At 51.0% G+C, this 24,145-nt stretch overlaps 11 protein-coding genes across 11 annotated transcripts; 4 read left to right on the plus strand and 7 right to left on the minus strand.

The window, feature by feature from the left end:
* Positions 1-64: 64 nt before the first annotated feature.
* BDW74DRAFT_165005 (MFS transporter) lies at positions 65-1,925 on the minus strand (the record flags this gene model as incomplete). Its single annotated transcript, XM_073726364.1, has 4 exons — positions 65-800; positions 855-1,131; positions 1,185-1,561; positions 1,624-1,925. 4 exons carry the CDS (start codon positions 1,923-1,925, stop codon positions 65-67), a joined length of 1,692 nt encoding a protein of 563 aa, XP_073590307.1.
* Positions 1,926-2,093: 168 nt separating this feature from the next.
* BDW74DRAFT_10389 (uncharacterized protein) lies at positions 2,094-2,514 on the minus strand. The gene has a single exon (XM_073721579.1). It carries the CDS (start codon positions 2,433-2,435, stop codon positions 2,223-2,225), a length of 213 nt encoding a protein of 70 aa, XP_073590308.1. The 5' UTR covers positions 2,436-2,514; the 3' UTR covers positions 2,094-2,222.
* Positions 2,515-4,207: 1,693 nt separating this feature from the next.
* BDW74DRAFT_165006 (putative 3-beta hydroxysteroid dehydrogenase/isomerase family protein) lies at positions 4,208-5,761 on the plus strand (the record flags this gene model as incomplete). Its single annotated transcript, XM_073726365.1, has 3 exons — positions 4,208-4,436; positions 4,523-5,168; positions 5,227-5,761. The coding sequence occupies 3 exons, from the start codon at positions 4,208-4,210 to the stop codon at positions 5,759-5,761; spliced, it is 1,410 nt and encodes a 469-aa protein (XP_073590309.1).
* Positions 5,762-6,048: 287 nt separating this feature from the next.
* Positions 6,049-7,137, minus strand: BDW74DRAFT_10436 (pre-mRNA-splicing factor SPF27 family protein). The gene is made up of 2 exons (XM_073721581.1): positions 7,059-7,137; positions 6,049-7,009 (listed from the first exon to the last, which is right to left on the minus strand). Exons 1-2 carry the CDS (start codon positions 7,093-7,095, stop codon positions 6,399-6,401), a joined length of 648 nt encoding a protein of 215 aa, XP_073590310.1. The 5' UTR covers positions 7,096-7,137; the 3' UTR covers positions 6,049-6,398.
* A 264-nt stretch (positions 7,138-7,401) lies between these two features.
* On the plus strand, positions 7,402-10,433 carry BDW74DRAFT_143232 (neutral/alkaline ceramidase). The gene is made up of 2 exons (XM_073722838.1): positions 7,402-8,210; positions 8,261-10,433. Exons 1-2 carry the CDS (start codon positions 8,011-8,013, stop codon positions 10,338-10,340), a joined length of 2,280 nt encoding a protein of 759 aa, XP_073590311.1. The 5' UTR covers positions 7,402-8,010; the 3' UTR covers positions 10,341-10,433.
* Positions 10,434-10,605: 172 nt separating this feature from the next.
* On the plus strand, positions 10,606-13,215 carry BDW74DRAFT_143233 (uncharacterized protein). The gene is made up of 2 exons (XM_073722839.1): positions 10,606-10,752; positions 10,836-13,215. Exon 2 carries the CDS (start codon positions 10,898-10,900, stop codon positions 13,094-13,096), a length of 2,199 nt encoding a protein of 732 aa, XP_073590312.1. The 5' UTR covers positions 10,606-10,752; positions 10,836-10,897; the 3' UTR covers positions 13,097-13,215.
* A 304-nt stretch (positions 13,216-13,519) lies between these two features.
* Positions 13,520-14,411, minus strand: BDW74DRAFT_10468 (uncharacterized protein). The gene has a single exon (XM_073721590.1). It carries the CDS (start codon positions 14,186-14,188, stop codon positions 13,703-13,705), a length of 486 nt encoding a protein of 161 aa, XP_073590313.1. The 5' UTR covers positions 14,189-14,411; the 3' UTR covers positions 13,520-13,702.
* Positions 14,280-16,310, minus strand: BDW74DRAFT_165008 (uncharacterized protein; the record flags this gene model as incomplete). Its single annotated transcript, XM_073726366.1, has 3 exons — positions 14,280-14,600; positions 14,654-16,180; positions 16,251-16,310. The coding sequence occupies 3 exons, from the start codon at positions 16,308-16,310 to the stop codon at positions 14,280-14,282; spliced, it is 1,908 nt and encodes a 635-aa protein (XP_073590314.1).
* Positions 16,311-17,654: 1,344 nt separating this feature from the next.
* BDW74DRAFT_10474 (EI24 domain-containing protein) lies at positions 17,655-18,790 on the minus strand. The gene is made up of 3 exons (XM_073721591.1): positions 18,666-18,790; positions 18,026-18,603; positions 17,655-17,976 (listed from the first exon to the last, which is right to left on the minus strand). The coding sequence occupies exons 1-3, from the start codon at positions 18,708-18,710 to the stop codon at positions 17,799-17,801; spliced, it is 801 nt and encodes a 266-aa protein (XP_073590315.1). The 5' UTR covers positions 18,711-18,790; the 3' UTR covers positions 17,655-17,798.
* Positions 18,791-18,956: 166 nt separating this feature from the next.
* BDW74DRAFT_143239 (HNH endonuclease) lies at positions 18,957-20,281 on the plus strand. The gene is made up of 2 exons (XM_073722840.1): positions 18,957-19,639; positions 19,708-20,281. The coding sequence occupies exons 1-2, from the start codon at positions 19,409-19,411 to the stop codon at positions 20,260-20,262; spliced, it is 786 nt and encodes a 261-aa protein (XP_073590316.1). The 5' UTR covers positions 18,957-19,408; the 3' UTR covers positions 20,263-20,281.
* BDW74DRAFT_143240 (translation initiation factor 2) lies at positions 20,282-24,000 on the minus strand. Its single transcript, XM_073722841.1, has 3 exons — positions 23,957-24,000; positions 20,678-23,900; positions 20,282-20,625 (listed from the first exon to the last, which is right to left on the minus strand). The coding sequence occupies exons 1-3, from the start codon at positions 23,978-23,980 to the stop codon at positions 20,474-20,476; spliced, it is 3,399 nt and encodes a 1,132-aa protein (XP_073590317.1). The 5' UTR covers positions 23,981-24,000; the 3' UTR covers positions 20,282-20,473.
* Positions 24,001-24,145: the final 145 nt, after the last annotated feature.

Below are 24,145 nucleotides of genomic sequence, written 5' to 3' on the forward strand. Positions count from 1 at the left end.
CGTGCAAAAATGACTTTTGAGATCCTTGATTCATCAACTTGCCCACTTCCTTCTTTTGCTGGCATCAAACCTCCGCCTTCTCCTTGTCTTCAGCCTCAGCCTCAGCAATTGCTGCTGCCAGCCGCTGCTCCAAGCGCTTCCGCTTTCTCTCCAACCTCTTTTTATCCTCCTGCATCCGGCTGATAAGCGCACTCTTCATCCGGATCCTGTGACCATATTTGTAGAACACGAACGGGATAGGGATAATCGCCACCTCAAGCAAACCCAGCAGCGTCCCAGCCCAGTTGGGACCAAGCGCATCGTAGAGATATGTGCCTGCTAGCGGCATAACGCCTCCTAGGATACTGCGCATAACCGAGTTCCCTGCCAAGGCAGAGGCAGCATATACACCGTAGCTATCGGTCAGGTAGTTTGAAGCGTAGATGAAGACACCAGCGTTTCCGCAGCCGAAGAAGACACCCGCTAGAATGGGCACTATCCAGGGAATAGAAGCCGGGGAGCAAGTCCACGCGAACCAGAGCTCTCCTGTCGGAATAAGAATGGCCGAGATACAGACGATTGAGACCATGGCTTCGGGGGTCACTTTGCCGGTTTCAGGGTCGCGCTTGTGGCTGTTTATCATGCGGCGGATTAAGGGTTCGCAAGTGATCATGATCATGCAGCCCACTCCGATACCGCAGAAGGCCAGGCCCGAGAGACCGAGAGACCAGTCACGGATTTGGCGGAAGACGATGGGGTACGCTGTGAAGCAGAGATAAAGGATTCCGTAGACGATGGCAATGTAGATGTTCCAAAATATACTAGAAGTTTTTAGCAAATGCAAGGTTAGGGAAACGTGAATTGTATGGTCTTACCAAATCGGCTCTACGACGGCCATAACGAATGGACGACTCAGATTGACTTTCAACATCTCAGCAAGGCTGGCCTTTTGGTCGTATCGGCTCCACCAGCGGTCATCATCGGTTTCTTTGCGTCTTTGTGCAGCCTTTCTCTGCAGGATGATAGGGCTATAAGTCTCCTTCATAAGGCATGCAAAGCCGAATGCAACGCCCGAGAGGATCAAAGCAATCCAGTTCATCCATCGCCAGCCCAGGTACTGGGTCACGAAACCACCAATGATGGGACCCAAGACTATATTTCTGTCAGTGGTCGGCAGCTCGGGACAAATGAGGATCATAACGTACCTGGGCCGTTGATAGGCCCAATACTCCAGACAGAGATGGCCAACGCTCTCTGCTCATCTGTCACTAGATCGGCTACCATTCCTGGTGCCGTGGAAATCATGACGCTTCCAAATAATGCTCCAATGAACCGAACAATGATCAGCGCCTCGATGGACTTGGCTAGCGCACAGGGAATAATTAATACTGTGAAGATGCCTAGACAGGCAATTGAGACTGGTTTTCGTCCATAGACTTCACTCAGTGGCGCCATGAACATGGATCCAATGGCCAGGCCAATTAAGTAGAAAGTCAATCCTAGGGTGACAATGGTCGTAGATGCCCCAAATTCTTCGCCTATTTGTGAGATGCCGGATGTGTATGAAGTGGAATGTAACACACTTTTTGATAAGGTCGTCAGTTAGTTCAAGCCCTAAGAAAAGGCTACCCTTGACTGACTCACATGAGCAAAGTGTTATACGAGAGCATAGCAATCGCCATGCCTTTGTACTTGAGTGACCAGTTCTTAGGGTTGGCTTGGTCGTTCTCGTCCTCAAAGTCGACTTCATAATTAGGGTCCATTGTGCCCGTGGTCCCGATCGATGTGAGTCTCCTTGCTAGTTCCGGCTCTGAGATTCGCGAGTGGCTTGTTATAGTGCGGCCTAGGGCTGCAATCTGATCGTCGTCAATGGAATCCCCCGAGGAGGTTGACTCTGACAGAGAATGGGTATCTCCATCTGAGCGGCCTTCACTATGCTGAGCCATTTTCGACGTATCAGTAGGAATATCTGTCGTGGCCGACATCCTGTTAATTGGCAGCGTCCCCTTCGGCTATCACGAGGCGTCGTCGATATAGAAGCTGCGCTCAGTCTGCGTCCGTCCCTTATGGGTGTACGGCAGAGGAAGTATACAGGTGGAGTTGCGAGTAAGGTACGGAATAGTTGAACGTAGGATACGACGCGTCTGTACTGTATAAGGCCGGCAAGGGGGGTTGAGATACCTTCAGTTGCATCAGGAAATTGGCGCAGGAGTTGCTTAAAATCTGACTTTTATAGGAAGATTTCAACCGTCCGAGGTGTCCCACAGCTTGATCTTCGGGCAAGAGAAAAAAAAGTTCAGAAATTGGCCAGCCAGGGGGTGACTGGCATTATAATCCAGTGATTCATAGTTAGTGGCCCGAAAATCTTTAGTGACTCTCCAAGGGCGTGGGGCATCAAGCAGACAGCAGGCACTAGCGGCGATGGAGAGCATCAATGATGGATTTATCCGCCACATTTAGCTTCCTTGACAAGACGTCTTCGTCGTGACTCGTAAGAGAGGAATGCCGATCCTGTCTGGTGTGATCTATTCACCATGGAGTTGGGGGTGCCCAGTGTCCCTGCTCTCCTTCCGAAAACAGCATTTGGACCTCGGTCCATAACCCCGCTGAGTACTCAGATCTTCATGGGCAGCCATGCTCTGTTTACCCGGATAGAATACCGACGACTGAAGAATTGACGTCTCTCCCAGGTTTTTCCTGCAGCGTCAGACCCAAGACTGAAACTTTGTTGAAGTTGAATTCGAATATCGAGATCCACCTTTGGCCCCATACCAGGATGGAACAAGCCGACTCCACGGGAAATACCCGAGGATTTTCTATACTTCGGTACGGACCACGGCCGTCTCGGAGATATTCTAGTTCTCTCATGATAAATGTCAAATAGCATCGACAATTTGGAGGGCGTTTGTGTTCACTGTCCAAGGTACTCCAGATACTTCACACAACCACCCCTGAGAGGTCAGGCCCCTGGGAGAGTTTGTCCATGGTCCAGTAGCAGAAGGAGCCGGCTGTCCACCCGTGCCCACGGTGCCGGTTTCCCGAGAGCCAAGCGTCTTTGGTCAATTGATGGGCAGGCCTAGCTTCACGGTGGACGATGGATCAAGCCGAGAACAACGGCCGTTGACTCATGCAGCTGTGTTTGGGTATCCATGCTGTTGCTCTGGAATCTAGATGCAGTTTGAGCCTGCAGACCGACAAGCAAGCAAGCGACACGAGGTCCACCAAGGGTCAATTCGGACGGCCTTGATTGAGGTCCAGTTTCCACTACTCCAGACTCCACAACTCGGCCAGAAGGCCGGCCTCATCACGTGTCTGCCTTTTCATCTTGGCTTGGCGAACAGGGATGGCCTTAAGTATAGGTACCGGAGAATATGGATTCTGCATAATAGTATAACATAACAGCTGGTCAATGATGGCATTTTAGACTCATTTGGATACTGGACAAACTGTTCTGGAACACTTTCCATCCAGGCTTGCTTCAAAAGCACGGCTTTACTTCAATTCTTTAAACACAACACGTGCTACACAGTCGTCGTTTTGGATTGTTCTGCAATGTTTAGGCGAGTTGTGGCTAAGGTTCCCCTAACATTTTAAAGATCATCTGCTAGCTGCTAGCTGTGCTTTAAAATACTCGAAAAGTATCCCATAATGTTCAATGAGCTTCCTGACACTTCACTGGCCGAGCTACGCTTGCCGACCTTCGCTTCGCTTCGGGGCCCGGGCGCTCCTGGGTTCTACTCCGTACCACTCAGCTCGGGTTCTACGGAAGAAGTCATGTCACACAAGCACCATACCAATCAATCGAGTCAAGGGATTTGACTTCCCGCGGCATTGCTGCCAGCCATGATAAAGAGACAAAAAACACAGGTCTCAGAGCTCCCTTCAATCCTGGCGATGATCATCAGCTCTGGGGTCGTGGGAGTATCCAGACTCACGAGGAGGCGATATGAAGATTTGGGCTGTGGCCATCCTAAGTAAAGGGCAGTCTTCCATCCAAGCCCGACTGGACTGAAAGGTGCTCCGTTGCTTTTTCATGACCCCGCTCCAGCTTCGATGAGAGTCATTCATGAACTGATCATTCTTGTCGGCATGACGCCATCTCGACTTCTTCTATCTCTTGTTATCTGCCACAAGAAAAACGGACCTGTGACTCGGCGAAGCCTCGAAGGTAACCTGCGCAAAGGTGGGCTGAAACTGAAAAGGCACAATGACCGACTGTTCAGCCTCAATGCTTGCTGTTATCCTACTATGCATGGCCGCCCTCGCCTATTTCTATCTCAGCCATGTGAATAATGCTATGTACGAAGTTCCAGAGGAAGCTCACAAGCTGTCCCCTCACCGGTGGACTGTCGATGAGGTCAAAGCCGCATACAAAAAGGCTGTCCATAGCCCGATCGATGTTAGCAAAAGCCTGCCTCCGAGACAGGTTCGGCGGTACATCGTCGTCGGGGGTTCTGGTGCGTTACGTCACATTTGACCAGGTCTTTTCAAGGGCCTGCTGTGTGGAAACGAGTTGTAGGTCCTAGCTGCTTACTGGTATTAGGGCTTGTTGGCAACTGGATTATTTGGCATCTCGTAGCTCGTGGGGAAGACCCGGCAGCCATTCGGGCCTTGGATCTTCAGCCGCCTCGCAGTGAACTGCTTGATTTGGGTGTGGCCTTTGTTAAAACGAACATTGTTGATGAGGTTGCCGTACATGATGCCTTTTCCCAACCATGGCCGGACTCAGTGGTCAATCTACCGTTGACCGTGTTCCACAACGCTGCCATAATCCGACCAGCAGATCGCCACGAGGCTTTCCTCCCCTTAGTCCGCAAAGTCAACGTAGGAGGGACCGTCAACGTGCTGAATGCTGCCAGAAAGGCAGGGACTAGCTGCTTCATTTCGACGTCTTCCGGTTCTGTCTGTCTGCGCCGTCCTACATTCTGGATTGCGCCTTGGGAGAAAAAGCCTAGGCACGCCGTGCAGGTTCTCAGTGACGTATCTGAAATTCCCGAAGAGCTTGACGAGTTCTTTGGCACCTATCCCATCTCGAAACTAGAAGCAGAACGTATCGTTCGCGCAGCCGATGATATCGAAACCAACTTCCGCACGGGCTGTATCAGGCCCGCAAATGGAATCGCCGGCATTGGCAGCGAGGCTAGCGCACCACTTGTGGGATTGCTTTTGAAAATGGGCGGTTTTCCAATGTAAGAGCCTGTTTCAACAACCTTAAGCGAAACCCTCACTTACTAACCACAACTCCAGCTGGCTGCACCCCATAATCCAAAACCTGGTCAATGCGGAAAATGTTTCTCTCGCGCACCTCCTTTACGAACAGCGCCTAATCGAGCACACTGCATCGCCATCAACCCTCCCAGACATCGGCGGGGACGCCTTCATCGTCACAGACCCCGGTCCAGCTATATCGTACGGAGACCTGTACCTGGCTTTGACCACGCTCGCCACGACCCCCATCCGTTTCCCCTACGTGCCTCCAGCGCCGATGCTTATCCTGTCGCATTTTGTGGAGTGGTACGTCCTCCTGCGGCACTTTTATTTGCCCTGGCTGCCTGAGGTCGTGGGGTACTTGTATAAGCTCCAACCCGCAGTCTTTGCGGTAAGCAATCCGCATGTGATTGTAGATGATGGGCGGGCTAGGAAGGATCCGGCTGAAGGGGGATTGGGATATAACCCGCCGCTGACTACCCTGGATGGGGTTTGTAAGGAGTTGGTGCATTGGAATCGGCTGGCTGCAGAGAAGGGCGCCGCCGTCCTTATGGCGAAGGTTAGGCCGTACTGATGTAGGTTAGTAGCGGTTGGAGGTTACATGCATATCTTTGCCAAAGAATTAGTTCAGAATTATGACTGGCTTGCTAGGTTGTACTGACTTTTGAGAAGAACACGGGTAGTCTCAATAGATATTGTCGATTGTTCAACTGGAATTGATTTTAGGGCTAGCTTGCTTGTGTGAAACCCTTGATTGAGAAACTAGATGGGCACAGCCCAAGATAATTAACGATAAATTTCCAACGCCGGGCATATTGATACACTATGCAAATGGGGAAAACAGCTGTCGAGCTAAAAGCCGCGCCAGTGCTGTAACCCGCATTGTACAACAACTAGCAAGTTCGTAGAGCTCTAGTCACCGAGGTTAACACTCCGCCTGACTGAGCGAAGCGATGAGGACACGAGAATACCGTGCAACCGTTGTGTCATCGTTGGTTTCAACGTGTCAAGTGTTCTAGCAAGGCTGGGATCAGAACATGGTCTGATATAATGCGAAAGAGATCTTCATGGGACTCGATGTGGCCCTGGCAACACATGCCGCAATGGCCGTGGAAAACTGCCAAAGTGACAGTCCGACTTCCGCAGATGATATAGGCGACGACACCATACAGAGTGGTTGCCTTGCATTGGTAATCACGCCATGATGCTGTTTACCGGGAGTGCTGTTGAGCATATTGCCGTCTCTGCTCCAGGATCTTCATTCGCAAATCCTCCGCGGCAAGTTCCACATCAAGAATAGCACCGACACCACGTCGCCATGACTCCTCCAGCCCAGTCATCTCTCCTTGACTTGCCTCTTGCGCGATCTTCCGCTGCTTGTTCACATTCTCTGTCGCCTCCTTAGTCTCAGCCAGCTCCTTCTCAAGTCCCCTCAGTATATCTTCCAACTGCGAATTCCCGATCAACCACGCATTTTTGCCGCCTTCTTCAAGGAGCGTGAGGTTCTCGTGCCGTGAAGATAAGTGGGAGCTGGCTGTGTAGGCTTTCCGCAAGGTCTGGCGCCATTCGTCAAGGTTGGGCGTGCCATTCGGGCCGCGACTGGGTGGCTCTGGGGCCTCATAGCGCGATAGATCGATGCCGCCAGTCAAAGGTAGGCCGGCTGCCTTGCGCTCGAGTTCCTGCTGTATGAAAGGCGAAAATTTGGGCTCCGGGAATTCGGGGATTGAAGGATGGATCGAAGTTTGATGATCGGATGGAAGTTCGGACGCGATTAACCTCTCCGCATTCGCCCGCGCCTGGGCGGACGGCGTCGCATCGATATCTGCATCGTGTTAGAGCGTCGGTTTCATACTTTGCGCCGGGGCTCTTACAAGGAAGAGAGTCATGGGATTCGTTGATTAGCGGCATCCTGAGGGTCAATACCGACGACTTCGGAGTTCCAGGGCTAGAGTGTTGAGATATGGGGTCAGGTAAGATTGCTGGTCAACAAGCAGCTTGTCTTTCTGCTGTGGTGTTGCAGAGTCACGTGCTGAAAACACTACTAAAGCCATACTTGCTAAGTCTAACCGAATACGGAAAGTGCGGAGCTTCCCTTCCAAATCAGGTAGTCACGATCCTAGCCCGCGGCCAGGGCCCACGCGCTCCAGCTCTATCATACTAGGCGCCCCCGCAGGTTGGACCCCGGTGAAATCATCATCTTCGTATCAACCTTGTGTTTATCTTGTCCAACAAGGTCAAGCTTTACGGTTCTCCACGCGCTGAGGTCCTACCTCGGGAGGCTCCCAAGTGCCGAATCTTTTGTATCTTATGACCTGTGTTACTTGGTTGGGTCCAATATTATCGATCCCTTGCTCCGCTCTGGCATGCTACTCCGCACCTTGTCAATAGCACATGCTCAGGTTATCACAACCATCACTGCCCAGTTATCTGCACGAGTCCAGGAGGATAGCATATGACCCTCGCTCTTTGAGAAAGCCTTCTATTTACGGCACGGGGCTTCACAGTGTGCCCAATCAGACCGCATTCGAAAGGGTGTGATCTCAAGTTGAGCCAGGGGGTAAACAGGGCCAGAAATTGAAGCTATACTCAACGGGCAAAACGCCAATCAGACGTTCTTGCCATCCTCCTTCGCTCGAAGTGGAATTGGAAATACTCCGAGGCGCCGAGCCCAGACACGATCTAGCCCGGTTTCTCAGCCAAACCTAACGCGAGACTTCCAAGTCAATTAAATAGTCTTGTGAGCCCTAGGCACAGCTCGAAGGAAGTCTCTAATGTCATAGTACTTGACGAGGCTTGGAGTGCGAATCCCTCTCCGCTCTGAAAATGGCCAGTATCAGGCTTAATCTTGCTATTGTCGGAACCTTTATCTTTGCTGTTGTTTTGCTGCAACTGATCTCGGTGCTTCATGGCTCTAACGGCGCTCCAATATTTGAGGTGAAGTCACAGTGGGATAATAGATCGTCAGATTACGTTGCAGATGATAGCATCCTTGTTCTGGGAGCCGGTAAGGCGGATATTACAGGGTGAGATCGATGCTGTTATTGTACCTGCGCAGTTACTAACCACTGCTTAGTCCGGTGGTCGAAGTAGGCTTTGGGGGATATGCTGATACCGATCAGATCGGTACTGGTCTACGCCAACGGTTGTACTCCCGAGCATTCATTATTGGAAACCCCAGCAACCTCCAAGAGACCTGGATCTATATAGTCCTTGATACATTGGCGGGAGATACTGGAATCCGACACGGGGTTCTGGAAGGCCTTGCTAGCTTGGGAGGCGAATACTCTAGGTACGGGGACCGTAACCTCGCGCTCACAGGCACACACTCTCATTCAGGCCCTGGCGCTTGGTATAACTATCTTCTCCCGCAAATTCCGAATAAAGGCTTTGATAGGCAAAGCTACCAGGCAATCGTTGATGGCGCACTGTTATCTATACAGAGAGCCCATGAGAGCCTTGCGCCCGGACGCCTTACCTTCGGTACAATTGATGTCGAAGACGCGAATATCAATAGAAGTCCATACTCCTACGATGCAAACCCGGAAGAGGAGAAGGCACGATATTCTTCAAATGTTGACAAAACATTAAGGCTGCTGAGATTTGACAGGGAGAGTGACAATAAAACGGCTGCTGTTTTGACGTTCTTTCCTGTACATGGTACGTCATTATACGGCAACAACACTCTCGCTACTGGAGACAACAAAGGTGTTGCTGCTTGGCTCTTTGAGAGGAGCGTACAAGATGACGCGAGATTCACAGATGATTTTGTGGCTGGCTTCTCCCAATCAAGCGTCGGTGATACCTCTCCGAATACCCTCGGGGCATGGTGCGAAGATGGATCGGGAGAGGAATGTCGCTACTCTGACAGTACTTGCGGTGGACAAAGCTCAAAATGCCATGGACGCGGGCCGTTCTTCCGCGAGGACAACCACGGCGCGAAGAGCTGCTTTGAAATCGGCCGTCGCCAATACTCCGCTGCCAAAGAGTTGTACGGCCTGATGGATACCGACGCCATCCCGATCCGCGGAAGCTCCCAGGTTAGCTCATTTCATCTGTTTCAGGACCTGGATGGATACACCTTCCAGTCACCTTTCAATTCCAGCACCCTAGGCGCATGCTCCGCTGCGCTTGGATTCTCTTTTGCCGCGGGGACTACTGACTGGCCTGGGTATTTCGACTTCACCCAGAATGATACTACACCTGCAGAGCGTAACCCACTGTGGTATATTGCTCGTGGATTTCTTCACTCGCCGACGCCTGAGCAAAAGAGGTGTCAACAACCTAAAGATGTTTTGCTAGACGTGGGTAAAATCAGCCTACCTTACGCTTGGACTCCGAACATAGTGGATATACAGCTCCTCCGCGTCGGGCAGTTGATGATTGTGACGTCTACGAGTGAAGTTACAACAATGGCTGGGCGGCGGTGGAAAGAAGCGATCGCGAAATCTGCGAGTGATGTGCTTTCTATTTCTGATCCCTTGGTGGTCCTGGGCTCTCCAGCGAACAGCTATGCGCACTATGTGACTACCGAGGAAGAGTATAGCAGACAACGCTATGAGGGAGCCTCGACGCTTTATGGGCCCAACACACTGGCAGCATATGTTAACTTGACGCTCACATACCTACCGTATCTTGCTGAATCCGCCCAGGCAGCAGGTCAATATCCTACGCCATCAGGAATTGAACCGCCAATCAACACTGATAAATCTTTGAGTTTCATTCCTTCGGTCGTGTATGATGGTCATCCGATTGGCAAAGCGTATGGGGATGTGATCACGTCCGCTGGAAAGGCTAGATATGCACCTGGCGATATAGCATCCGCCACTTTCATCGGCGCTAACCCAAGAAATAATTTACGGCTAGAGTCGACTTTTGCAGCTGTCGAGCGGCAAACAGACGACGGGAGTTGGGAAACGGTGCGAACTGACAGCGACTGGAGCCTTGTGTATCGGTGGAACAGAACCAACTCCGTTTTAGGGCACAGTGAAGTGACTTTGGAGTGGGAGATAGAGAACGACTATTACGCTGCTGGAAGCCCTCGACCAGTGCAGGCAGGAACGTACCGGTTCCATTATTATGGAGATGCGAAAGATCTCAATGGGCAAGTCAAAGCATTTGAGGGAGTCGACGAGCCGTTTACCGTCGTTGTCTAAGCAGCGCAGTCTCGAGGTATAATTATGATGGTAACGAATATATATGGTATTGGTAGCTTTCAGCAAGCGCCACTCGATTTACTTTAGTATGAACCATTAATTGACAAGGCTTTATTCTCTTTGTTTTTCAATTCTGCACGGCTTGTGTTTCAAGTTGGCGCCGCGGTCCGTCAGCGCCAATGAGTTTCTGCAGCATCTCGATTGACATTGACGCGCGCCATCTGCAGCTCGCCCGACAGCCAACCATTGGATTTGCTCAGAAACTAACTACTACGGAGTAACTAACTATAGCTCCAGCACAACACTACTCCAGCTTCTGCAGAGCCAGATCGAGCCCAAGCAATCAATGTCCGTGCTTGCCAAACTGTCTCGGCGCATAAAGGATCCTCATGGTCCAGCTGCAGGTCGGCCAGTGTGTTACTGACTTCTTCTCCTTTGTCTTGTTTCTTTCTTGTTCTTTCTCCTCACTGACTTTCATTCTTTCTTTTCTTCTAGGGTCATGAGCCACTATGTCTCCTAACACTATACCATAAAAGGACCGCTGCACTACCATTGGGATGCCTTCGCTCGCTCAATTTGTTAGCCGCCTACGCTCTTTTCCCGCCATTTTCGCGATGTTTCTTCTTTTCTTTCTTCTTCTGTCTGTTTGCTCGGCTGGCCCGATCTTTTTCGCTCCTACTCGCTCTAATAAGTACGATGCATTGGACAGAGTTTCGACAACTTTGCGCACTTTTACCCACCCCCTGGTGGCTAGAGATGGCGAAGATGACGAAGATGATATGCCACTGGTCGTCATTCCAGTGATCCCAGGGCCTGATTATACTCCCTCCGCACAGAAGCCCACTCATACGGATTCCGAGACTGAGGCTGGGACCTCATCCCCCACTCCTGCCGCAGTTGAAGACACCCCGGTGACAAGCGTGACAACAACTACTTCAACCACAGAAGCAAGCTCATCGTCCCATGAACCAATTACACCGGTAACGACTGGAATTATAGAGGATCTTCTAACCGAGTCCGAGACAAGTACCAGCCATGCTACATCTACGTCGATCACAGCTGGGGTCATAGAAGACCTTCCAGCAGAGTCAGAGACCAGTACCTCCGCGCCGGTAACGACTAGAACTGTTGAAGATATTCCAATGACAGAGTCCGATCCTGGGAGCTCTGCTGCCTCGACTACCGAGGCCCCATCACCTACACCTACGAGTGCACTGGAAGATCAGACTCAAAGTGGCAGTTCAAGCGACTCGCATACTTCAACGCCGGTTCACTCAAGCCCTGACTCTACAACCACAACCTCAAGACCGGTCATTCCTATAGAGACAGGGGTGTCCTCTCACGATGGTTCACCATCTCCAACTACATTCCAGACTCAGACGTCGGGTGCACAACCCATTGTTGACATAGAAACCCTAACCACAGAGACGCCTGGAACAGACCTCTCCACCCAGGCGCAAGTCCAGACAAGCACCAGTCTCGCCGGTAGCAGATCTATCACCCATACAACCCCGGTCATGGTCCTAGTCACAGAGGGCGCGGATCCGGAGCACCCTACAAGCGAAACAATCTGGCCTAGTCGTGAATCTAGCTCAAACGTTGTGACCTGGGCTTCTTCATCACCTCTCATTCCCACTGCTACTTCCACTTTCATACCACTAATCACACCCACGCCAGCTCGAACTTCCGAGCCTCCCTCTGCTGCTACACCTACAGCTCCTACTTCCATCCCTAACGGAACACCTACTTTTACAACTACAGTTACGGCAATCTCCACAATTGTGCAAACATCTACATTGTCGGCTGGACAAGAGCTGGAACCAACGTCTACACCTACAACTCCCGGTCCTATCTCTGAGGAGCCCAGCTCTACAACTACAGTTACACAAATCTCTACCATTGTGCAGACATCCACATCAACATCTGGGATAGAAACAAAACCAACACCAGCATCTCCTACTCCCAGCCTAGATCTCGAGGATGAACCCACATCCACGACTACAGTCACAGAGATTTCCACTATTGTGCAGACATCCACATCATCATCTGGGACAGAAACAGAACCAACACCAGCATCTCCGACTTCCAGCCCAAATCCCGTGGATGAACCCTTATCCACAACTACAGTCACAGAGATATCCACCATTGTGCAGACGTCCACATCACTACCTGGATCAGAAGCCGAATATACAACACCTTCAACTCCCAGTCCCACTTCTGTCGAAGAGCCAACCTCTACAACTACATTTACCTTGGCGTCAACCATTGTCCAAACCTCGACTTTGGCCGCTTCCTCAGATCCCACCTCACCAAGCATACCAATTGCGACACCTACAACACAAGAGTTGTCGCCCAGTCCTGCTCTAGAGGAAGAAGCAAGCTCCACAACGACCATGACCGTTATCTCAACCACCGCCCAAACTTCCACATCACCAGTCGCGACTGAAGCAGAAGAAACAGAGGCCTCAACTCCACCCTCTCAATCCCAACAAACATTCACCCTGACTGGAACTAAGACAGCCACGGTCTTCCAGACGTCCATCTCAACTGCAACGGCAACAGTGACTGCCGTCGCCGTTACTCCCACCCAGGGGAGCCAAGTCAAAGCGTGCGGTGTCGGCGGTGATGCCACTGGCGACGACGACGAATTACAACTTGTCCCTTGTACGCCGGCTGGATTTGCTACCGTCACAGTAACGATCACGACTACGGTCACGGACAGGGAGCCGGTGGAAACGGTTACGGTCACTGCTTGAGCTAGTAGCGTTGTTTCTTGTCTATCCTGCATATACCTGTCTTCTTTCGATCTATTTTAGCGTGCATGTGTGTACTGATACTGATTATGCATTGTAGACTATGGATTATAAATTATTTGAATCTCTTCGTAACGTCTCCTTTGGTCCGCAAAGATACGGAACGCTGTTATGAGTAGCACGCCGGTGTCGAGCAGGTATATACGGGGAAGGTACCTACCATTCTACATCATAGGACAATAACTAATTGGTCCGCCTTTGAAGCTTGTTCTAAGTGGTGGCATTGTGGATATATTCTCAGTAGGAGCCCATTGCAAGGACAGTGGCCTGCTCTGTTTGTCAGCGCATTATACCGCTGGGCCATAAAAATCAATTGGCTATGAAGCCTGTCCTTATATACCATCACTGTTGAGCCTGAAGCTGATAAGGTCGATCTGCCGTAGTTTGTAGAGAGGGATGTTCAGCAATCCGAAGGTACAGAACTGAAGGTACGTATGCTACAGAGTTGTGACTTATTAATCCTTGTACAAGAGACTGTTGTTCTAGTTTATGTTGTGAGTTGAAGTATGTTCTTTTCTGCGCGCCATCTTTGGATGAGATGTATGTGGCTTATTCGAAATATTGAAAATGTTTTATATGGCTTATGAACCGAGGCACTATGTCGTTTGGTATCTCGTCCATTTGTGATAGGTTCACAATCACGGAGCTCTTGCCCCAGATTATCATGTACAAAGTCACCTTGTCAGGTTGACCCAATGCCATCTCCTTTTGGAAGCTGCCGCAAGCCGGTCCGAAGCCCAAAAATTGGGTTTCGAACTTCGAGACTCTGGAATTTTCGATTATTTCGTAGGCGGAGCTATCCAGCGCATGGAGCGGGTACTCAAGAGTGAGATCAGCACTTTGAGGTTCGTATCCGTGCTGATCAGTTTCTCGCGGTATCATGCCACGCCGAACCTCGTATCCCCATAGGCCAACGGAGTGCGATGAGCCTGGCGATATCACTTTGTGCCTAACGCCAACTACTATCCAGCACAATGGTGTGCCTATATACCTGTGGCCCTGGTCCAAAGAGTAAAACTTGCAGTTGGTCTGCATAATTGAAAACTAGAAAAGCAGATCTGCAGATATATCTTCTGCGCTTTTTCCATGTGCACTTTTTGGCCGAATCCAGAGCATTATTTGCGGCTCATATTTCAGATAAGAGGCCTCCTGCTTCGGCGAACTTGGCCTGGTATGCCTTTAAACTGGCCCACTGACGCAATTCTTCTTCATCGCGGTCATGATCACTGAGATAGCTCATTGCTCGCCCCTGAGTTTGGGGGCTAGACGGCGTCTTTGAGCTCGGACCAAGACCTTCCAGGCGGACCAGTGTGTCTATGAATGCAGACAAATATGCCTCCGCTTCGGTTTTGGTGAGCGTATGTGGTCCTGTCGCGACAGGGGTGGCTGTCATGTGCGATTTAGATAGGTCCAACAAGGTAGATGCGATTTGGCGAATCTTGGATGTCTGAATTATGGTCAGCACGTGCTAGTATATTTCTATTATTGAGGCAAACTTACCACGCTTGCGCCGTTAGGCTCCATATTGATTTCGTTGACAGATTGTAGAAGGATAAAAAGGTCCCGGATGACAAGCTGCCGCTCCTCGACCATAATATTGCTGATGTGGTCGGTTGGGTCGATGCCATTGCCCCCTACTGGAGAGTTGATAGGAGTAGGCTGACGGCTTTGAGTTTGGTACATTTTCCACGCCTCATGCAAGCTCCAGTACTTTTCGACCAGGTACGAGCGAGTTGCAAGCTGGCTAGCATAGATATTGGCCTTTTGTATCTCATACTGGATATGACGACGCGTCGAGGCGCCCTCGTCCTCGTGCCCAAGCGTCATCTTGACATCCTCTTGTTCTAGCGGTGCGCCCCCGGGCATGAATAAGGACAGCTCTTTTGGAACATTTGCTAGCGCTAATTTGCTTTTCTGTAAGCATTCATATATCACGACTCTTTGCCGGTCCCAGTCAAAAATTTGGCCTGCACCAAAAGCTGTTTCCCAGGCTGATATGGGATTGTAGGAACTGTAGACGCGCACATTGGCATTGAAGCCCACAAGACGGGAGACCTTATGAGCTGGCTGCTGTTCCAAGTGAGTTGAAAAGATGTATTCATCATCTACCTCTAAAGGTAGCGGAGGATAGCGTTCTGTCGGAGTTTCAGGAGGAACATGGATTGCTGAATCGTGAGATCCCATTTGCTGCAAGGTCCGATAGCCGACCAGTGTCGTATAAAATAGGCGGCGCCCAAGCTCCACTTCAAGAATACTCGTGGGGGCTTCAGTTTCTTGTGAATGAAGTGATGACGTAGAAGCCGGACTCGTCGGGCCTAGAGGTGGGACGCGGGATTGAGGCAAGGTGCAAAGATTATAAACATGGATCATCGTCAAGCACTCTGCAAGGTAGACTCTGCACGACCGAATGTTCCAGATATATCCCGAGCACAGACCGAGAAAATAGCTAGTAGCCGCGTCGTAAACAGTAGCGTTGCGGTCGAGGTATCCGGCTCCCCGCGCTTGAACAGCTACATCACGACATCTCTTGACTAGAGCAGTGGAATGAGGAAATGCCGCCCTCTCCTCAAGTTTCATATGCATTTTAGGTCTTCGTGGAAACGATGCGACAAGTGCGCCGATCATACCGGCAGTCATTGCTAAGAAGGTGCTATGCGTAAGATCTTCTCTCCGCTCGAGAGCAGCGCGGTATGTCGGCTCATGGGGAACTGGGATTAGGGGGTGTATGTATGTGAAGTAGTCGTCAATAAGTAGCAGGATGGTGGGTAAAGAGCAGATCGACTCCAGCGATAGTGCACTTGAGGTGGCCGGGGCGGAAAGGCCAATCCCCGACAATGCGGGGGATAATTGTGTAGATTGATCCGGGGAAGGCGAATTTGAGGCAGCGTAGGGTGTCTCCCTGAGCTTTTGCTTCTTGAAAGCTTCAGCATGGCGATTGGGTGGACCTCGGCGTCGTGTTGGCCGCTCATAAGTGCATGGAATGTTCAGGCTCGCGCATGAACGACAGGGGGGGCCGCTGGTGTCGCACTACCCCACGCTCTCCGAGTCAGTTTGGGGTAGCTTTTTAATGGGGCGATCCCAATGCCATGTTGCGTACCTTCACCTTCCTGATGCTGCAGGCATCGCAGGCCTTCTGTAGCCTAGTTCGTTGGTCCATTAATGCGCAAGTCGTCAAGAGGCCGTTTCCATCGCTTGCTTCGAGTTTGCTTCAGTCAGGTGGTAGTCATGGTGGTGGGTCGTTGGCAGCTTAAGTAGCTGGGGAACCCCAATTAGTGCATGATGAGGGGCATGTCGAAGCTGCAGTTGGACATGGACGAGGGACAGAATAGACACCGAGAAGAAGAGAAGACGGGGAAGAGGAGACTGAGGAGTAGAGAAAAAGAAGAGAAGAAGAGAAGAAGAGAAGAGGAAGGTCTAGGTAGTATGCGAGATTTCTGGAACATTAATATTAAGGTTCAACCATTTACTAAGTTTTGCGGAAGTCACGACCGAAGTGCCGTACCCTTCCCAACTTCCACTTCCACTTCCACACCACCAGAACGCCTCCTTTGCTACTGGCTGCTGTGCTGTTAGCTGCAGATCGGCTTAGCCATATCCGGCACACGATCTCTTACCATGTCCTTCATCATGATCCTATTATTATTCATAACTTGGAGGCTCTGCTTTGTAGGAGTCTACAACAACTTGATTGTCCAACCGGCTCTGGGCGGATGATCGACAACAGCCTGAGGAATCTTCAAGAGTGACTAGAATTACGTACATACCCCAGTACGAGCACGAGAGGTCTACCCCGTATACGACTTCAACTTCACGAGTGCATGCAAGCGCCCTGAACTCAATCGGACGAGATGCAGGAAGCCACTAAACTCTTGAGTCTTTGGCCAGATGCTCGGCCGTTAGCTCGTCGAGAATCAAATCGCACTTTCCCCCGCCGATAAAACGATGCAACGATGCGTGAATTTCACAAATGGGCCTTGGCCGCATGAGGCAAGACGCGAGACAGAGGGCGGCAAGACTAAAAGTGATGCCCAAGGGTCCTGAGCTGACGCTTAACAGGAGTCGCTGTGGGGTTACCCCTGTTGTGGCAGTGCGGGCGCGGCTGCCTAGCAATTTTAGCAAAGGCTGGGCAAGCATTCGCCGTTCTTCGGACGCGACACGACGATCATCGTGCAATGGAGTTCATCGCAAAATCGGATCTATCACTTTTCCGGCACATGGCACAATTCGATATCGCACTACCAGCGCAGAACCTCCCTGTACCAGTAGATCCTATGAAATGCAGTTCGCCCGGCGTAGGAGGTCAAAATCAATTGAACAAGATGCAAGGCGAACAGGGAACCATTCCTGCGAGAAGTAAAATGCCTCATCTCGGGCCTGTTGTGCCTGCAGATTTCTGAAGAGTGAAACGACGAGCAACGTCATTGCAGCGCTACCAGAAGGACCCAACAGAGCCGCCGAATTGGATTGGAAGCTCAGCAGAGTTCCACGCCTTGTCTCATGTGGAATTGACTTTGAGGCGCACAAATTTTACTAGGGCAAAGATACACTCCGACGGAGCGAAGTCAGAATTCCAAATCAGTAATGCGAAATTGTACAGTGGTATCGGCCGAAGTAATAAAAACAAATATGCTGAAACGCCGGGAAATCATGCCAAAGTGTCATCATTGTCACGATAGAGCGCATCCCTTTCCGGCCGTTCGCCCAGAAGAGGACGTCGATTTTCGATGTCAACCACCCACATTGCCGCACCGACCGCAGTCGACATCAGAAAAAACATAGAGAGGACAGGCACCAACTGCAGAATCAATGCCACCGTCCCAAATCTGCCATTGGTGTAAGCATCTAGAACAGCATGCGCGGGCTTGCACTCACGTAGTATACTGCAATTGCCTCTTCCTAATTCTTTCCTTCCTCTGTTGCTTGGGCAAATCCAACAGCTGAAAGTACCGCCAGTGGTGAAACGGCCCGCCGCGGTAGCCGGTCAAGATGAGAAACATGGGAGTGCCCGCGACAGGAATAAAGTTCAGCGGCAGCAGAAAAATAAACTCCAGGATCTGACGCAGAGAGAAAGGCGAATACACTGCGCTCTGGGTTGGCTTTCCCAGTCGCTTAACGACATCGTCGCCTTGCGGATATAGTACGCGAGAAGCGGCAACTAAGTCACCCTGACCCTCGCTCACCAGAACGGCATCAAATATATCCACGAGCGTCTCGTCAACGAAGAACGCCTCGAACAGCGCGGCAACAATGGCGGCTCCTTCTCCCAGGACTAGAAAGGCACCACTGACCCATGCTCCGGCGCCTTGAAAGATGGCGAGAAACGCAACCTGCGGCAAGTATGTGAAGAAGAAAAGAATTGTATAGATGAAAGCTGAGAGTAAAATGATTGGTATCAGGCGGGTTTTGAAAAGCGGCCAGAGGAAACGATGTGAGGCAAAATAGTAGATTCCCTAGAATGATCGGAGTTAACAGAAAGCTCAAAAACACAGGTTCTAGCCGCGAAGGAGCATACTCGAAGAGGATAAAGCCAAGCAGCTTTGCTGAGATCCCAGGCCATCACCGAAGAGCAAAAGAGATCAAAAATCAACCAATTCAACAAATAATAGTTAGCAAGTGAGATAGTAGATTAGTGTTGCCTGCTGACCTCATTGTTTGTATTGTGGAGAGAGGCGGAATGCATTCGGCGGCATTATGATTAGCGCCTTATCCGTATCGATAAGGGACCAGGCGGTGAGAATAAAGCTATATAAGGCCACAAAAATTTCCCAGTCTATTTTTTTTTACCAAATACTGATCACACCTTCTTATTCACTCTGAAGTCCTTATTTCTCAATGGATCATCTGGAGGGGAAATAGAAGGTCAGAAAGACTCCGCCGACTTACCCCAAATTCTTCTTCTCCCTCGTGGAGCGTTTGGAAAAATTCTTCCGCGGTACATCTCAATCACCTTGCTACCAATTTGTAAATCTTAGCCCTCTCAGTTGGTTCAGTCTGGTGACGGTATACCTGTAGACTAAGTAGTAAAAACGCCTCAGCTACTCTCTTCCGATGAGTTGTCTTGGCCATTGAGTAAAACTATATGCGCCTCGGACAACCTGTGGCGACTGTTTTCAGACCCCGACAAGACCTCCAGGACAGTGCAGATTGAGCTTCACCATCTCCGGGTGCTCAACCCGCCAATTCCTACTCGGCTGTCCGCTAGAGCTGAACTCGTGCTATTCACCCGGCCCATTGGAATAACAGACTTCTTTAAGTATGGCCACCCCAGACGCCGAATCCAACTACCCCGTCTTCCGCGAGTGCGTCTCGAGCGTCATCATCGCAAGAAGCAAGCAGCACAAGCCGAGTAAGACAAAGCGCAAAGCTTCCAGAATCAAGACAGCCAAAAGGAAAGGAAATGCCGAATCTACAGACGAATCTTCGGCGCCCAGCACACCTACACCAGCGGAGGAAGAGAATCCCGAGGAGTTAGCTGACTTCATTGATGTATTTCCCCGCTTCAACCTACTATATCCCCCTGTAGCTGGAGCAATGCTAACAACAACGCCAAACAGTTCATAGCGACAGAAATCTTCACTGCCCTCCCTGAACCCCTGCAAAGCCTCTCCTACTCCGCAATTCAACATTCCCCCGCCCTCTCAACAACCTACTCTGTCCCCTTGGCCCATTCAACCCTCGAGTCCCTCTCCAATCCCCTCCCTAGCACTATCACCGACACTCTCTCCACGTACACCCCGGATCTCGAGGCCCCATCGCTCCTCAACAAAGTCCTGACGGAGTATATTCCGGCCGTGACGCGCCCACCACCGGTCTGGGCGAGCACGCGCGCTGAGGCCTGTGAAATCTGCGAGCGCGACTGGATCCCTCTTTCGTATCACCATCTGATCCCAAGGGGGGTGCATGATAAGGTTATCAAGAAGGGATGGCATGATGAGTGGATGCTGAATAGTGTTGCTTGGCTGTGCCGTGCTTGTCATAGCTTTGTGCATCGGATGGCAACTAATGAGGAGCTGGCCAGGGAGTGGTTTACCGTGGAGAGGATTCTGGAAAGGGAAGATGTAAGGGATTGGGCGAGGTGGGTTGGAAGGGTAAGATGGAAGGCTAGATAGCTTTGAATCAATAGGTAATTTTTTAGTTCAATCATGGATTAGATGAAATGATGTACATCTCTATAATCCTCATGGTATCCGCAATAGTCAGTGATGCTATAGTACAATCGCCAGTAACCAAACCCAGGTGTAGTATATGCTTTGTACAGGAAGGTGAAGATGGATGAATAAAAATACAGTGATATAATCAAGAGAGAGGGGAGAGGGAAGATCAGAGGCGTCTCTTTTCCGAGATTTCCTCGTAGCACTGGATTTGGTCGCCAACTGCGAACTCGGTCCAATTCTCGAAACCAATACCACACTCGGTATCTTTGCGCATCTCAGTAACGTCCTTCTTGACGTTCTTTAGGGATGTAATCGGGCCTAGGGTCTATTAGTAACGCCCAAACGTGACTAGCTGCGATTGTGTGCTTACCGTCATAAATGGTCTCCTGCCCTCTAATGACGCGAACCTTCTTAGCCCTGCTGATCACACCGTTGCGCACCTTACATCCAGCAATGAATGTCTTCGCACGCCCCTTGAGAGAGATTTCGAAGACCTGCCCGATCTCGGCTTCTCCAGTGACACGTTGTGTTATTGTTGGAGCCAGCTGCTCGCTCAGAGTATCCTTGACTTCATCAACGAGTTTGTAGATAATGTTGTGATCCAGTATGCTAACACCCATGTTCTGTGCCATCCGACTCATCGTGGGGTCAATAGACATGTTGAAACAAACTATATGGCCATCGGCAGCGGCCGCAAGCTCAATATCAGACTCGCTGATGGGTCCCACTTCAGAGAGGAGCACTCTGGCATAAACTTCGTTGTTTCCAATGGCGGTAATGGAGTTTTCAACAGCTTCCGCCGATCCGTGAACGTCCGCCTTAACCACAAAGTTGACTGGTTTGGGACCAGAGGGCTTTTCTTCCGCAGGTTCTTCGTCTTCGGCAGCTTCTCTTCGTCGCTTCTCGCTTAGTTCACGGCGAGCCTCGTTAATGGCTGTCGTGTCCTGACCTAGCTTCTGATTCTCCTCTCTCTCTAGCCGGTACTCCACAACCTCTTTGGCATGTTGTTCGTCTTCTGCCTGCAGGAGCTCTGTGCCAGCTGTTGGGTTTTCTCTCCAGCCATCAATCTCCACCGGCATTCCGGGAGTAGCCTCAGAGATGGAAACCCCGGATTCGTTTCGAAGCGTACGGACACGGGTCCATGTGTTGCCGGCGACCAGAATATCACCCGGCCTGAGGGTTCCGCGTCGGATGAGGACAGTTGCAACACGGCCATAGCTCTTGGTGGTGCCTTCGATGACCCAGCCTTCGACAAAGCTGTCTGGGTCAGCTCTATGGTCCAAAACCTCAGAAAGAGTAACAATAGCTTCTTCGAGCTCTAGCATTCCTTGGCCAGTTTTTCCGCTGACACCAATTGCCTGGACATCACCACCATAATCTTCGACGTGGATGCCATGGGCGGAGAGATCTTGTTTGACCCTCTCAGGATTGACCCCTTCCTTGTCAATTTTGCTCATGGCCACAATAATAGGGACCTTGGCACTTGTAGCATGCTTGATGGCCTCGACGGTCTGCGGCTTGACACTGTCATCGGCAGCTACAACGAGCACCACAATGTCCGTCACATCAGCACCACGTCGGCGCATATCGAGAAAGGCCGCGTGACCGGGCGTGTCCAAGAACGTTATCTTTTTACCAGACGGCATACTGACCGAGAAGGCACCAATATGCTGAGTGATACCTCCATGCTCCGATTCCACAACCGATGACTTGCGAAGCCAATCGAGAATAGTAGTCTTACCGTGATCCACATGGCCCATGATCGTAACGACTGGAGGTCTGGATGGCCACATAGACTTATCCTCTGGCTCAGGTGCGGCTGTTAGATCCTGGTCGGCGCCAGTGTCGAGGATAGGCTCGTAGCCGAACTCGGAGGCGATCAGACCAGCTGTCTCGGCGTCAAGGACGTGGCTGTAAGAAACGTCTTCGAATCCCATCTGCTCCATCTGTTCAACCATCTGTGCTGGTCGCATGCCAACGACATCCGCAAGATTGCTGACGCTGATAAATTCGGGAAGATAGAGCGGAGTGAGCTGCGGTTCTTCTACCTCCTTCGACCGTCTTTCTTTCTTTGACTTCTTTCGCTCCTCCCGACGACGATGATATTCTTCTACATCAAACTCTTCCTCTTGGAACTCTGACTCACGCTCCCGATTGCCTCCTCGTCGTTTTGATTTCTTGTCATGCTCGTCACGAGGTTTCTCATTGCGGGGCTTCCCACGCTCTAAAGAAGACGACCAGGAATCCGCCTTATCCTCTGACAATTCAGGTCTCTCGATCTTGCGCGACCTCATCTCTTTCAGTCGCCGGCGAAGCGCAGCATCTACTTCACCCGTTTCTTCCTCCATGGCTAATTTGGCAGCCATATGCTGCCTGAGAGCCGACTGTCGACGGCTATCATCGGCATCGGCATCGCGGGCGAACTTCTTGCGAATCTTGGTGGGCTCCTCGTGAAGATTGCCAGTCAAATCTTCAGAAATCTTTTGATGAAGGTCCAGACGTGGATCGACATCCGTAGCCATGTCGCCTCTAGGCTTAATGCTGCCACCAGAGAGAGGCGATCTGGCATTGTTGGAGGCAGGTGGAGGCTTTCTCGACTTCATGTCTGCATATTGTCTCCGCGTTTTGCACCGTGGACATAGTCTATGTTTCCCAAAACATTCATAACCGCAATCGGGGCATTTCCAATCTTTAGGGGCAGGCACGCGGGGTTGTTCTACTTGCAAGGAAGAGGGTCTTATTAATCCAGGCCTCCGTGCTTTGCACATGGGACAAGTAATATGTTTGCCGAAGCACTTAAACCCACAGTCGGGGCATTCCCAATCTTGGGCGCGCTGTGCCCTAGTTAACCTTGAGGGGCGATGGACTTCATGCTCCTTCAAGGGTTGAAGCTTCAAACTTTCTTTGTCCAGAGAAAATTGGAAATCATGCCTCCTCGGCAATCGGGAATCCCTTGCATTGCGCGATGTTGCTTCATCCCGTAACCGACGTTGGTTTTCAGAGTTTTTTATCAAGCTGCCCCGAAGAGCCTGCTCATCTGGACTGAGCGTCGAGGAATTGGATGTTTGCATTGATGCCCAGCGTAAACCGAATCTCGGCGCCGATGTTGCAGGAGCGGCATCTGTGGTTCCATTTGTGGCATTTGCACTAGAATGGCCAAGAGACTTCGCGACCAGGGCGTCCCGAACGGCCTGTTCTTCGGGACTCAGACTCGACGACTGAGATGTTTGCTTCGGTGCGAAACGAGAACCAAACCTCGGGGTTGGTTTTGATGTGTCAGACGAGCCGGCCGTTGGGTTCGATTCAGAGGTACTGGGCGAACTTGCTATCAAGGCGTTCCGAACGGCTTGCTCCTCCGGGCTGAGTGCCGCGGGCTGTGTTGTCTGCCGCGGTGCCCATCGAGATCCGAACTTCGGTGCCGAGTTCTGAGATGTTGAAGGTGCGGCTGAGCCATGTGAGTTACCGGAAGAGGAGTTTTCGGAGGAGTTGAGTCTGGAAAGGGCGGGGTGGAAGCATCGGCGCGGACGGTAAGCTACAGTAGCATCTCGTAGTCGGGCTGTACCGGGCCAGTCGATGGGACGACGACGGGAGAGCTGCGAACTCAAGTCAGCAAACCTGGAACGGCAGTAGTTATGGTGGAGAGACATACTTGCACAATGGTCCGCCGTTGCATAGTTGGCAGCCTCTTCTCGTCGTTTTCCTCGGATGATCTCCAGAGCTCCGGCAAAGCGCAGGAAAAGAAGCCAAAACTCCGCCGTGGCTCTGGTTTCCCGCCGCCAGCTCACGTGCGGTCCAATCGGAGGCCCCCATTCCTGTGCGGACGCTGAGGTGATAATTC

Source organism: Aspergillus multicolor (assembly GCF_047715735.1).
Source record: "Aspergillus multicolor strain CBS 133.54 unplaced genomic scaffold BDW74scaffold_1, whole genome shotgun sequence".
Classification (NCBI taxonomy): Eukaryota; Fungi; Ascomycota; class Eurotiomycetes; order Eurotiales; family Aspergillaceae; genus Aspergillus; species Aspergillus multicolor.